We start from the raw sequence: 13,488 nt of genomic DNA, 5'->3' as shown, positions 1-13,488 counted from the left end.
AAAAAAAAAGAAAGAAAAAGAAATGATTGGTAAGCTTGAGGCATCTTTCTTCAATTTTGTGTCCTTCCAAAATGCCAACTACTACTGAGCATATGAGGACCTAAATGTGCCTCAAAACTGTTTTTTTTTTCTCTTTTTTCACTATTTAAGAAAATAAAGTTTGATAGGAAGTCATGAGATTTTAGTTTAAGCCAATTTCCACAATCTTTTTAGACTTTTCTTTCTTGGCATTGTTTCTTGAATAGTCATTTGGACTGCAAAACATTTAAATGTTTGTACATATAAGGTTTGGTGTCATTTTGTTGATGGTATAGCAAAACTTATACATTGATTTTTTTTTTTTTCTTTTTCTTCTCTTGTTTTACAGTTATCTAGTGTTTAGGCTGCATATTAAAAGAAAGATGCAGCATTTTATCTCCCAATGTAAATCATTTTGAAGTTAAAAAACACACAACACAAACATTCATCACAAAGAGAGTACTATTATGTATCTCTCTAAGTACATGGCTGTTACAAACTATGAGATCACAAATAGCAAATCCTATATAGTAGAAATTGCGGTTAAAGTTAGAAACATCATTCAAGCTGTAGGAGACCAAGAATAAAAAGTTCAGATAGAAACAATTTAAATATGATGCTAAATGTAGTCTTACTTGGGAGAAGTTTTCTCTCACAAAGTTTCAGTTTTGTGAATTAAAGGGCTGCAGCTTCCAAGTATTCAGTCCGACAATTTTGGTGCAAGATCAGAAAACATTTCACTCTGAAACTAAACTGGATGGCACACATATGTTACAATTGAAGGTATATAACACCTATTGAGGGCCTGGAAAACCAATATATTGGAATGGAATCCATGATGGCTGGATGCCAGACATACCATCTAATGCAAGTGCCTGGGCAAATATTAACCAAGTGCTTAGGTCTTTTTGTAATCTAGGTGTAAAGAGAGAAGCTAACTCAGAGCCTCCAGGGAGTCTGATGGTCTTAAGGAGGCCAGGATTGGGTTTTCTGCCACTTTAGTCCAATAACTACATTCCACTATTTGACAGATTAATTCTGTGAAGAGCAAATCTCATAGCTTTTCTTCCATGTCCAGTCTGCAGTGGTTTTAACCTTAATTGATGGCGAAACTACTCAACGATTTAGTCAAGAATACGAAATGGTAGGGGAGAAAACTAGGTGGAAGGTGAGGGATTCCATGTGCAAAGCGTTTGGGAGTATGTATATAGGGAGGTTACAAGAAGTCCTCTCAACATGCAGTAAAATTTACCAGGAATGGTATTGCTTAATGTAACTTTACAATTTGGGCTGTCACCTGAATATTAAATAAATCACAAATGTTGATAGAATCACAATTTTACATTGCTAAGAACACTGATTTCCTGATTTTTTTTCTTTAAGTGTCCCAGACCATGCAGCTGTGCAGGTAACGGAAAGCAACTAAGTGTTAAGAGGGGACTGGACTCGGTGTGAAAATAAATCTAAAGGTTCATAGATATTCTCCACACCCATTCACAATCTCCCATTTTCCGCGTATTAAAGGCCCCTGCTTTCTCTAATCCCTTTCTTCAGGTCTTGGCAGGCTGCATTTTTTTTTTTTTCCTTTTTGGTAAGACGCCTTTGATATTCTTCAAATCTGGTTTCACCAGCAAAGAACTTTTAACATTTCATTTCGCTTTGTCTTTGGAAAACAAACTCCTTCACTCATCCGGACGACATTTCACGTCCCTCAAAATTCCAGGGACTCTGTTCTGCTTGTAATGTTGATATAAAGGCAGGATTTGTTTGGGCAGAGGAGGTCAAAAGCTTATTGGATTGCACTTCAAGACATGGGCACAGCCGCCTTGCTCTCTTATAGCTAGAGGCAAAGCGAACTGGGTCAAGGGCATGCGTTTCAATGTGATCAGTCACTACTCGTTGGCCATGCGGAGTAGTGGGATTTTGGCAGTTTTTAAAACCAGGGCAAGTTACCGTGCTGTTATAATCCAAACGCTGGTGGGGTTTTCTCCCTCCCTCACTGCCCCGCATTTGCACCACCGTGACAAATTAAAGTACGTGGGCCAGTAGGGAACTAATCTCTGGGTAACTTAAGTAAGCCTGGTCTTCGTAGCGGACCCAATGTGGAAACAAACCAAATCAGAGGTTACTAACTCTGGAATGTGAAAGTGGGCCCCAATCGGCTTTTACTCCCAGCGGGAAATCCTACACAATTCAGCGCGCGAAAGACCCACCCTCGGCGAGGCGCCAACGCTCCGAACCTCGCTGACAAATCAAGACATGACTCCGCATTTAAAACCGTCCCGAATCGGAACCCGCTAGAGGCCGGAAGCGGCACCACGTGACCAGTCCTCCGCGGCCATTCCTAGCGAGGCAGTCGCCGCCGCTTCTGTCTCATTTCCTAGCTCCTCCAGAGCGGGACCGGGCGGAAACGTGCGACAGGAGGCGGCCCCACCCAGCTTTGGACTGGAGTGTCACTAGAACTCGCGCCTTTTCCAGCAACGCTTTGCAACTACTTCACCGCAAAGAACTGCGGCAGACTTCCGCCTGGGTGCCAACCACGTGATCACGCGAGAGTTGGAGAGGCGTAGGTCCGACTTCACTCCTTCACTCCCCGGCTCCGCCAGTCCAGCACCCTCCACCGCGCGTGACGACGCGGCTCGCGGAGGCCTCCGCCCCGGCGCGCCTGCGCACGTGGCTCTCGCGGTGTCTCGCGCTCAGCCCCGCCCACCTCTGCCCCCGCCCTTTCCGCCCCTCCCTCTCCCATCACCCTGTCTCTCGGCGGCAGCGGCGGCGGCGGTGGCTCGCGCAGCTTGTTGGCTCGCTATATAAAGGAGAGAAGCGGGCGGACCGGACGGCTGGAGCTGCAGCCGGTGGCGGCAGCGGCGGCGCAGGGAGCGGTGACCGGTGGTGGTTTCCCTCCTTGGCGCGGGGTGGGGAGCGGGCAACGCCCCCGGACCCCTGAAGGGTCGTGGCTTTTTTTTTTAAAAGGCGATTCTCGAGGTTTTTAGCTGCGGGAGGAGTACCCCCCTCCTCCTCCTCTCTCCGCTCTCCCCTACTCCTTCAGGATTGATTTTGTTTAAATTTTTTTTCCCAATCTTGCGGTGACTTGGGTCACCCTCGGGTGTTTTAGTATTTTTTTTTTTTTGTTTTGTTTTTATCTTGTTTTCTTGGGGTTGCCCCCTCTTGTTTGTGTTGTGTGTGGAAATGGCGAACTCGGCAAATACAAACACCGTGGTAAGGACGTGGTTCGGTGGCCGGCGGGGGCTTCGTTCAGGCGGCAGCAACGGCCGGACCGGGCGGGGGCGGGGACGGCGGCGACTCCCGGCCTCGACTCTTCAGCCGCCCGCGCGGCCGCCGCCGCTGCCGCCGCCGCTTCCCGCCTCGGGCGGATCGGGCCAGGGCGCAGGGCGCCGGGCGGCGGGCGCGGGGGGGCGCCGAGGGCTCGCGGCGCGGGGAGGGCGGGGGCGCCGGCGGGGCCTGGAGCCGCCGCGGGCCGGGCCGGGTCGGGCCGCGGAGGCGGTTGGGCCCGGGCGGGCGCGCAGCCCCGGCCCCAGAACCCGGCCGCCGGGAGGGAGGGAGGGAGGGGAGCCGCCGCTTCCCCCCAAGGGGCCCCGTCCGCGCTGGCTAGACGATGGCTCCCCAAGCGGCTTCAGAACAAAAACCGTGTCTGGGGAATCGGGCGAAATCCCGAGACCCACCGTGATCTACTTTAATGCAGTGGAGGATTAATGGCTACTTTAGGGGTTACTTAGGCTTTTTTCTGGCAGTTGTGCTTTGGGAACCTTCACTGGGGCCATTTTATGTTTAAAAAAAAGGACGAAGGTTGTTTGAAAAGCACTTATCTCAGTTCCTTCCGAATGGGTAAAATGGCGAAGGGGAAGCAAATCCCCCCCCATCGTATCTTCGACTAGCAAAAGCACCAAAACAAACAAAAAAAGCCTACAGTGGTCCAAGTGTCCCTGCTTTCGCCTTGAAATTTGCCTACTTCTTCCCGTTGGTCCCTTTTTGGTTACTTGCGATCACGTAGGTTTGCAAAAAGCAGTCACATAAATAACCTTTTCAGTCACCAACCCAATGTGATCACTAGTCCCCCCAACTCTTATTTTTATGATGACAATAAAACACGTTTTTGCCAAGTCCCAAATGCCGCAGACCAGCCCGCGGCCGCCCGACACCGTACCGTTGGCGACCCGAGTCGATCCATCATGGCTGCGGCCGCTTACCCTGCTTTTCAGTCCCTGAGCTTTGTGGTCCTCCTCCCTTTGGCTGCCCTGTTTATATAGAGCCATTGCCGCTCTCTAATATAGACTCTGCCAGGATGGGTAGGTGCTTTTCAGGCCTACGTCACCGCCTCTCCATTTAAACACCAGATCCGGCTTTAAATAGTGAGAGCTGCTGAGAGCGGGGCTGGGAGGTGCGTGCTCCCGAGGCGAGAGCCAGGCGCGTGCAGAGCTCAGTTTATTTCTAGGTCCTTTTTTCACGCTGTAATTTCGCGCCTGTCGGGGGCTGCTTTCAGAGCCCCAAGTTTTTGTTTTCTTCCTAGCAGCAGCTAGGATATTCCTTCTTTGTTTGTTAGGGGGAATATATCCGAATCGCTGTCCGTTTTTATTTACAATTTTCAAAATGTATTATTGAAAACAAAGAATTTTTGATCAGATAGTCTATTTTCCTGTGTGCATTATTTTCAGAAATTAAAAAAACTGCTTTCTACAAAGTGTTAGCTGCAGAGGACTTGGGGTTTTGGTTGTATTTTGTTCAGGAAACAGGTTAGAAATACAGCTCCTAATATTTCGTTATGTTTTTCTATAGTAAATCTAAAAGAGACGAGGCCTTTCAGAGAAATATATAAGTGCCTGAAGCTTCGGTATAGGACCGTGTATGTGTAGGGGAATCGTGAGTAATTAGAGGGAGGAGACTTAGTGCAAACTGGATTTTAAAAAATTGTTAAGTAGAACCTTATCACCTTGGATATTAACATGATATCCAGTATAAAAATTATTCCAGTTTATTTTTCAGCATTGCATCAGGGAATTAACATTTTTGAAGGAAACCTCCTAAGAAATCACTTAATAATGCCACTAGTGGCCCTCTGATTAACCAGTTTTCAAGTTTGAAATGTTTTTTTAAAAATCAGGACAAACCTAAACTTTCGTGAAAAACAGAAACTGACTCAATAGAGTGAAGAATTTTAGGTATTAGTTTAGAAATTGCTTATTTCAAATACTGCCTATGTGCCCACATAGTTTTCAAAAATTAGTGTCTTGAGTGCTTTACGAATTGTGAACAATTCTAAATTATTCATTAGGCATATACTTTGTGAAGAATACACATTTCCCTTCTTTCAACTATAGTGCTTATGAAGCTGTTAAGTGATCAAGTTGTGAGTTCATTAAGGCACAAAAATAAAATCTTAAAGAATGATTCATTAAGTAGAGAGTACCAGAAGAAAGCAGATTTATACCTATCAATGTCTGGATCTCCAAGCAAACAGTTTTCAGAGGTAATTGACTTCAGGAACACCACAACACCATCTAGTTTATTGAAAAGCATTATGTATTGTCAATTTGAGATTTATGCTCCCAATTTAAAATACATTGCCCTTCTAATGCCTTGAGGAGTCATTGTTGATTAAAAAACAAAACACTTGATAGAGATACTTTTGTAATTCATCTGTTAAATCAGTTTAGTTAAGATGATGTCCACAGTCACATATACTTTCCTTATATGTAGAATCAGAATGAATGTTAAAGCAGGGACGATAGAAATGTTCGTTTTGCAGATGAATAATTTAAGCTTCAAGAGGCAGATTGGGCAAAATGAGGTTAGTGAGTGGAACAGTAAAGCAAGAACCCAGGTATTTGAATTGGTTTTCTTTTAATGAGAAGGAGTGAATAGTTTTTAATGGTTGAGGCAAATTATACTGACAGATTCATTATTTGTATTTTGTTTGTTTTGTTTTCGGAGACAGGGCCTGGCCCTGTCTCCCAGGCTGGAGTGCAATGGCACAGTCTCCGCTCACTGCACCCTCTCCCTCCTGGGCTCAAGCCATCCATATCAACCTCCCAAATAGCTGGGACTATACAGGCACGTGCCACCGCTCCTGGCTAATTTTTTTGTAGATACAGGGGTTTTCACCATATTGTCCAGGCTGGTCTCGAACTCATGAGCTCAAGCAGTCCTCCCAAAAAGCTGGATTGCTGGTGTTAGGCATTGTACCTTCCCTCATTATTTCTAGTTTTGACAAGGCAAGGACACATTTTCTTAGCAGTTCCCTTGTGATCACAATGTTGCTGATAGAGATGGTAGTGAAACATTTCTGTTTGAAGTTTGCTTATGGGAACAAACCCTTGGTTTTATTTGGTAGCCATTAACTTTTACCTTAAGCAAGGTATGAAACGAGTAATGACAGAGCATCTAAAAAACTTGTTAACCCTAACTCTCTAATAATGGGTAGGATTTATAACCGGGAAACTCTGGTTTTGTCAAGGCAATTCTAGTTTTGTCATCTGACATGACTTCCTTTTTTCTAACAGGTTAAAAATAGGATGTGGGGAACAACAACAAAAAAAAGGGATGTGGATTGGGCTGATTGTTCTATCTGCCACCTTGTAGTTTTTTAAAAAATATTTTATACTCTTTGAAAGTTCGTTCACATCTGTTCTCATTTTGCTCATTTTACCATTCAACCATCTAGAAGCCAGCTCCTTTACTTCCCCACTCCGTCCTCAAGTAATACCGACAGTACAAATTGTAATAATAATAAACATAGGCCGGACGCGGTGGCTCAAGCCTGTAATCCCAGCACTTTGGGAGGCCGAGGCGGGTGGATCACGAGGTCAAAAGATCGAGACCATCCTGGTCAACATGGTGAAACCCCGTCTCTATTAAAAATACAAAAAATTAGCTGGGCATGGTGGTGCGTGCCTGTAATCCCAGCTACATAGGAGGCTGAGGCAGGAGAATTGCCTGAACCCAGGGGGCGGAGGTTGCGGTGAGCCGAGATCGCGCCATTGCACTCCAGCCTGGATAACATGAGTGAAACTCCGTCTCAAAAAAAAAATAAAAAATAAAAGATAATAATAATAATAATAAACATTTAGAGGATTCATGTTCATTATAATGTTCTGTTGCATTACCTGGGCAGTAGTAGAGGAGAAATCCTGGGAAGGAAATCAGCATACCTTTTTCTTTGGGACGTTCAGACCTCTTATTGCGAGTGTATGAATAGTTTAATGATATAGCTTGAAAGGACAGATTGGATCACTCAACAGAAGTTAGGTGATTTTTAAACCTGTATGTTCATTAGGTTGCAGATTATTACCAGGTAGATGACTGCCGTAGATAACATTCTCCAAAGTCTAAGATTTAGTTGTGAGGTAGTGAGATACAGCAGAGTTCAAAGGCATGGAGTAGTAGAAGCTAGACATAAGCAACCCATACAGCTATTTTTGAACATTACATTAGGTATTTTGACTACAACATAGGAAATTATAATTGGAAATTGTATGGACCTTGTAGGGACCTTCTGTGTGTGAATTGCATTAATCTTAAAATTTTTATTAAAGGATGCAGTTATCAAATCTAGTTTATGGCAAATGAGGTCTGTTAGGGTGGTCATATTTTGAAAGTCATATATAGATAGTTGGCAAAATGAATTGTATTTGTTTTGAATTTGTGAAAATGTTATACATTATAACCTGTGAGAAACTGTCTTTTTCAAGTCTTTTATTTTTCCTTTAAAGCCTAAATTATACAGATCTGTGATTGAAGATGTCATTAATGATGTGAGAGACATCTTTCTGGATGATGGAGTGGATGAACAAGTACTGATGGAACTAAAAACTGTGAGTTTGTCTTTTTTAAAATATTCCTACCTTTTCCTCCCATCATTCTCTTTGGCTAGAAATGAATCTGTAATTTTTCTATAGGATGAATGTTTAACTTTGTTGAAGGAGGCAGTATAGTTTAGTGACATGTGCTGGTTTTAAATTCCAACTCTACCATGCATTCTTCCTCTGACCTTAGGCAAGCTACTTTTATATTTCAGTTTCCTTATGTGTAAGATGGAAATTGGTAGTATTTATCTTATAGGTTTGTTTTGAGGGTTAAATGGAATAACCATATAAAATCTTAGCTCAATGCCTGATAGTGGCATTAGCTGTTATTATTGGACAGTTAGTATTCTACATTTTATGGTCTGATTACTTGACATGCCTGTAAGAATTTTCTTGCTCTTTTTTTTCTTTTTTTTTTTTTTGACACAGGGTCTGGCTCTGTTGCCCAGGCTGGAGTGTAGTGGTGCCATCTGGGCTTACTGCAACCTCCCACTCCCAGGCTCAAATCATCCTCCCATCTCTGGGACTACAGGCACATGCCACCATGCCTGGTTAATTTTTGTATTTTTGGTAGGAGATGGTTTTCAGCACATTACCAAGGCTGCTTTCCAACTCCTGGCTGCAATTGATCCTCCTGCCTCAACCTCCCAAAGTGCTAGGATTATGGGTGTGAGCCACGGCACCTGGCCTTAATCTTATGTTTTTTTTTGAGACGGAGTCTCACTCTGTTGTAAGCCTGGAGTGCAATAACACCATCTTGGCTGACTGCAACCTCCACCTCCTGGATTCAAATGATTCTTGTGCCTCAGCCTCCCGAGTAGCTGGGACTACAGGCACGCATCGCCACACCCAGCTAATTTTTGTATTTTTGGTAGATACGGGGTTTCACATTGTTAGCCCAGGACGATCTCGATCTCCATCTCCTGACCTCATAATCCGCCCACCTCGGCCTACCAAAGTGCTGGGATTACAGAAGTCTTAATATACCTGTATTCTAAAGTGTGTTTAAGTTGTGGGATTAAGTGCTTGATAAAATAGTTTTAGTTTCTTGGCCAGGCATGGTGTCTCAAGCCTGTAATCCCAGCACTTTGGGAGGCCAAGCCTGGCCAAGATGGTGAAACCCTGTCTCTACTTAAAAAAAAAAAAAAGAATTTTAGGTTCTTGAAGTAGACCTGTTACATAGGCTAAATGTTTTAAATATATTTTACTTTAAGAGTGAGTTTTCTTTATCTTGGATTTAAGCAGAAATATTTAGATTTTTTTTTTTTTTTATTAGCAGTTATGTTTTCCTTGTGTTGTAATGACTCATGAAATTGTGGTATGTTTTTGTCCTGTTGATTAGAATAGTGTTTCTCAAAGTACACTTCATGGAGTCCTGGGCTTTCCCCTGGGGTCCTTTCAGGGGATCCATAAGGTTGACTGAATGCTCAAGTCTGGAAAATCATAGTTTGCCTGTCATTCTTTCAAGTAAAAATTGTATTCTGTGAGAAAAGTGACGCGTTCAATTCACAACTCAAGTGGACAAGTGCTTTCCTTTGAGATAACTGTAAATAGGCAGCAGAAATGCTTCATGCATACTTCTCATTCTGATAAACTGAATGTTAAAAAGATGTGGACTCATTGATATTAAGATATTCTGTAATGAAGTGTGTTTACATTTGAAAGATCTGAATTCACTGAATTTGTATTTTCCAAATGTCCAATGCGTAATGTTGGGAAACTCATTCAAAATGTAAGATAAATTAATGGACTTTCACAGTATGAAAAGTTCATAGTTATATGGTTTAATATTCTGCATTGTAGCTATCACTTAAACTAGAAACTGTCACTTAAAAACACCTTTTCTTTTCCCAACGACTTAACTGTAAGTAGGCAGATTTTCTTTGTATACCTCAACCAAGACAACAAAGTGAAAACAGAGGCAGATATGAGAATCTGGCTATTTTCCTTTAAGTCATTTGTCATTCTCACTCAATTTTATTTACTAAAATATGGCTATTTGCAGAAAAAAATGTTATTTATGTTAACATATAGTGGATCCATTATTTCTAAACAAATTAGTAAACATTTAAAAAACTTTGTTGTAATTTCTATTACTGTAAGTATAGGTAAATGTAATTCACTTACAGAAGAGCTCTTTGAGAGTCCCGGTGATTTTTGAAAGCAATAAAAGGTCCTGAGATGCAAGAGTTTTATAACTGCTGGTTTAGAAGTTGAATGCTAAGCTCCTTTAACTCTGTGTACAAATATGTAATCACAGTTAATAATTGTTAAAGAACGTATGTTGTGGTCTCATCCTTTCAACATAAGCGTGGAGGGTGCAACTTGGCAACCAGTTAATTTATTTTATTTTTATTTTTTTAGTAGAGATGGGGTTTCACCATGTTGGCCAATATGGTCTCGATCTCTTGACCTTGTGATTCACCCGCCTTGACCTCTCAAAGTGCTGGGATTACAGGCATGAGCCACCGTGCCTGGCCCAGTTTATTTTAAATAAAGCAAATCTCACCTTGCTTGTGGTGATGAAGTAGGTCTTGGTGTATTTATTAATAGATATCTACAGGAGACTTCTCTAGAATTTTCAATGCGAATATTCCTTTGTGAGGTAGGAAAAATATATAGGTGTGAAACAGATGATCAAGTATTTATTTACCTTGAGAAGAATGTGTAAGGGTTACTAATAGTGAAGAGTAGGTATCTAAAAATACAAGTGTAGGAGTGCTAACTCTGAGACATGAGTTGGCAGAAGAACAATATAAATTGCTGAAGTGGCATGAAGTAAATGAAGGATGTGAATAATAAGAAAACAAGCTTATTTTGATTTCTTAGTGTAACGTGGAATGAGTTTCTTGAAATTTATGTTACGCTGTTATAATGGTTGTCCTTGTAGTTTGTGACCTTGTGTGGAAGATGCAGCATTTTTAGGTGTAGAAAATCAGTTCTAAAGATGTTAAGCAATTTTCTATAGGACAAAGTCTAGTGGTCAGTCTAGATTATTATCTGCTCTTGGTTTTCACAATGAAACTCTGGAGAATTGATTTTCCTTACTGTTAACAGTAGAATCAAGACATTCTCTCAAAGAGAATGAGCTATCTTTGAGACCTCCATTTTTATCATATATGACTTTTTTAGTACATATTTTACAGGTAACACACTGATTTTTAGCTTAATGGTTTTTTAATGACAAAAAAATGTGACCTATTCAACTTGGAATCCCCAGCCTTTACCACAATTTCTGGCATATGTGGTTGGCATTCAGTAAGTATTTGATTGAACTGTTTGATAACAAATATGGCAACTGAATCTTAACTGAACAAAATAGTGTAATATTCTTGTTGTTTTTAAATGGGCCATAGTCATCTATTTGGGTTTTATTGGAGTTAAAAATAAAATAGACTAAAATGAGTTTGTTTTAATTTTAATTCTCTGGACTGAATTTCTTCAGGATCTTATTAGAATTTCTAGAATATGCCCTAGATTTAATAGTTAGCCAGCCAGCATTGTCCAATAGAACTTTCTACAGTGATGAAAGTATTCTATAGCTGTGCTCTTCAGTATGGTATCAACTAGCCACATGTACTTATTAAGCACTCAGAATGTGGTTGGTGGAACTGAGAAACTGAATTTTTTATTAATCTAAACTGAAATCACTGCATATGGCTGCTTGCTGCCGTATTGGACTGGTCAAGTTTAGACATTCTTGCTTAGTAAAACAAACTTTAATTTTGTATTTTATGGTTTAGAAAGACTGTCATGAGCTCTAGACCCTCTCCCCACTTTTTGAAGCCGTTTTACAAACTTATCAAGAGCTTGTATAAGTCTGTAAAGGAGGCAGTGGTGAATTAGATTGAGAACAAAGATGAGTGATGAGAATCCATGTGATTTGAGGGTTAATGAGGTAATGCAGAAATGGAGACGATAAAAATATTTCAACCCCGTCTTTGAGGTTATCTCCTTAACCACTGGGCCTCCTTTAATGTAATGTGTGAACTATGAGAGGTAGAAAAAACACCATAAAATACAGCCCTGGTTTTCAGTAAATCTGTATTGGAATGTAAATGTGTTTTGGATTGGTGAGTGACTATTGGGTGGGAATGATACTGTAGAAATTTTCAGCAATTCTCTGGAATTCAGCCTGATTTCTAGATTATCCAACCTACCTATCTCCAAACATCAAGTACTGTGGGAGATATAAAACATTTTCTCTCTTTTTAATAAAACAAATAAAATGAGAATAGTTGCCTCAATTGGAAGTATATCTGAAATTCATTTTGTCTGCCTCTGGTTCAGATTTCTCAGCATTGGCTCTATTGACATTTTGCACTGATTAATTCTTTGTTGCAGGGACTGTCCTATTGATGGTAGGATGTTAGCAGCATGACTGGCCTCTGTCCACTAGATGCCAGTAGCTCCCTTCAGTTGTAACGAAAGCTGTCTCTAGACTTTGCCAGATGTTGCTGGGGGGGCAGAATCACCTCTGGTTGAGAACCACTATTCTAAATGTCTTCTAGTTATGTATATAAAATACTTGATATACTCTAATCATATGTAAATACTTGGACCATAAGTTGAGTAATAATCTATTTCATTTCATTTACTCTTAGGGAAAGCTGTGTTTCTCCAGCATTATTTCTTGGGAGCCCAGAAATGTAATATGTTTTATCCAGGAGCTAGATGTTTTGTGAAACTAGAAGAATCCTTCAGAATTTGTAGCCCACCATGTTGCCAGGGAGCAGTAGATCTCATCACATTTTATAGATGAGAAAGTAGACTGGGAATGTGCTTTGACAAGGTCATTTGGCTAATAAGTGATAGAGACTATCACTATGAACCTAGCCCTTTTGCCTCCATGTGACATATACAGAACTTAGCAATAAGAAGGAAGGTAACAGTTTTGACTATGGCTTGGGTTGTTGTGTGGCACCTGAGATGGTTTTGAGTGTCAGTGACCTGCTCTGATAGCAGCAATTTAGAGATTAGGAATTTGGATGAGTACTGGGATTAAAGTGAGGCAAGTGAGGGTCCTAGGGTGCAGAATGCAAGGAGACACTCACTTTCAGGGCCTAGCCCTGAGTGGAACCTTTGAGTCAGACCAACTGGGTTGTATCCCTATTCTGTCTGCCATTGGTTAGTGATCTTGGATGAGCTACCTAACTTCTTCAGGTTCTTTTTCTATAACAAGGAGATAGTAATGTCTTACAGGATTTTTTGAAAAACTAGTCTGTAAATATATTTAGAAAGTACACAGAATTCAATAAATTTTAGTTACTAGTCTAGTTAACATGATATGCAAAGTACATTTGAATCATTTTGGGAATAGAAGATGAATTTTCTCCATTTAATTTCAGATACCTGGCAAAGATTACTATTCCTGATTATTTTCCTGGGTGTGGTGACTCATGCCTGTAATCCCAGCGCTTTGGGAGGCTGAGGCAGGTGGATCACTGGGGGTCAGGAGTTTGAGAACAGCCTGGCCAACATGGTGAAACCGTGTCTCTACTAAAAAATACAAAAATTAGCTGGGCATTGTGGTGCGTGCTTGTAATCCCAGCTACTTGGGAGGCTGAGGCAGGAGAATTGCTTGAACCCAGGAGGCGGAGGTTGCAGTGCGATTGCGCCATTGCACTCCAGCCTGCGCAACAAAGTGACACTC

General features: G+C 41.5%; 1 protein-coding gene across 3 annotated transcripts in view; it reads left to right on the top strand.

Annotated features, from left to right (window-relative positions):
• The first annotated feature begins 2,351 nt into the window (after nucleotides 1-2,351).
• The window catches only part of GTF2A1 (general transcription factor IIA subunit 1), a 46,106-nt gene continuing 34,969 nt past the window's right edge, over nucleotides 2,352-13,488 (top strand). Inside the window, exons 1-2 of one of the 3 annotated variants that reach the window (XM_037730454.1) lie at nucleotides 2,352-2,584; nucleotides 7,743-7,844. In XM_037730454.1, the coding sequence (XP_037586382.1) occupies nucleotides 7,830-7,844 (15 nt within the window). In that variant the 5' untranslated portion in view covers nucleotides 2,352-2,584; nucleotides 7,743-7,829. Of the gene's footprint in view, nucleotides 2,589-2,765; nucleotides 3,235-7,742; nucleotides 7,845-13,488 lie in introns of those variants that run through there. The other 2 variants (XM_037730453.1, XM_017505945.2) reach the window with 2 other exon arrangements.

Source organism: Cebus imitator, unplaced genomic scaffold (genome assembly GCF_001604975.1).
Source record: "Cebus imitator isolate Cc_AM_T3 unplaced genomic scaffold, Cebus_imitator-1.0 Scaffold345, whole genome shotgun sequence".
Taxonomy (NCBI): Eukaryota; Metazoa; Chordata; class Mammalia; order Primates; family Cebidae; genus Cebus; species Cebus imitator.
The sequence above is the reverse complement of the archived record's forward strand: the minus strand, read 5'-3'. Positions and strand labels throughout refer to the sequence as shown.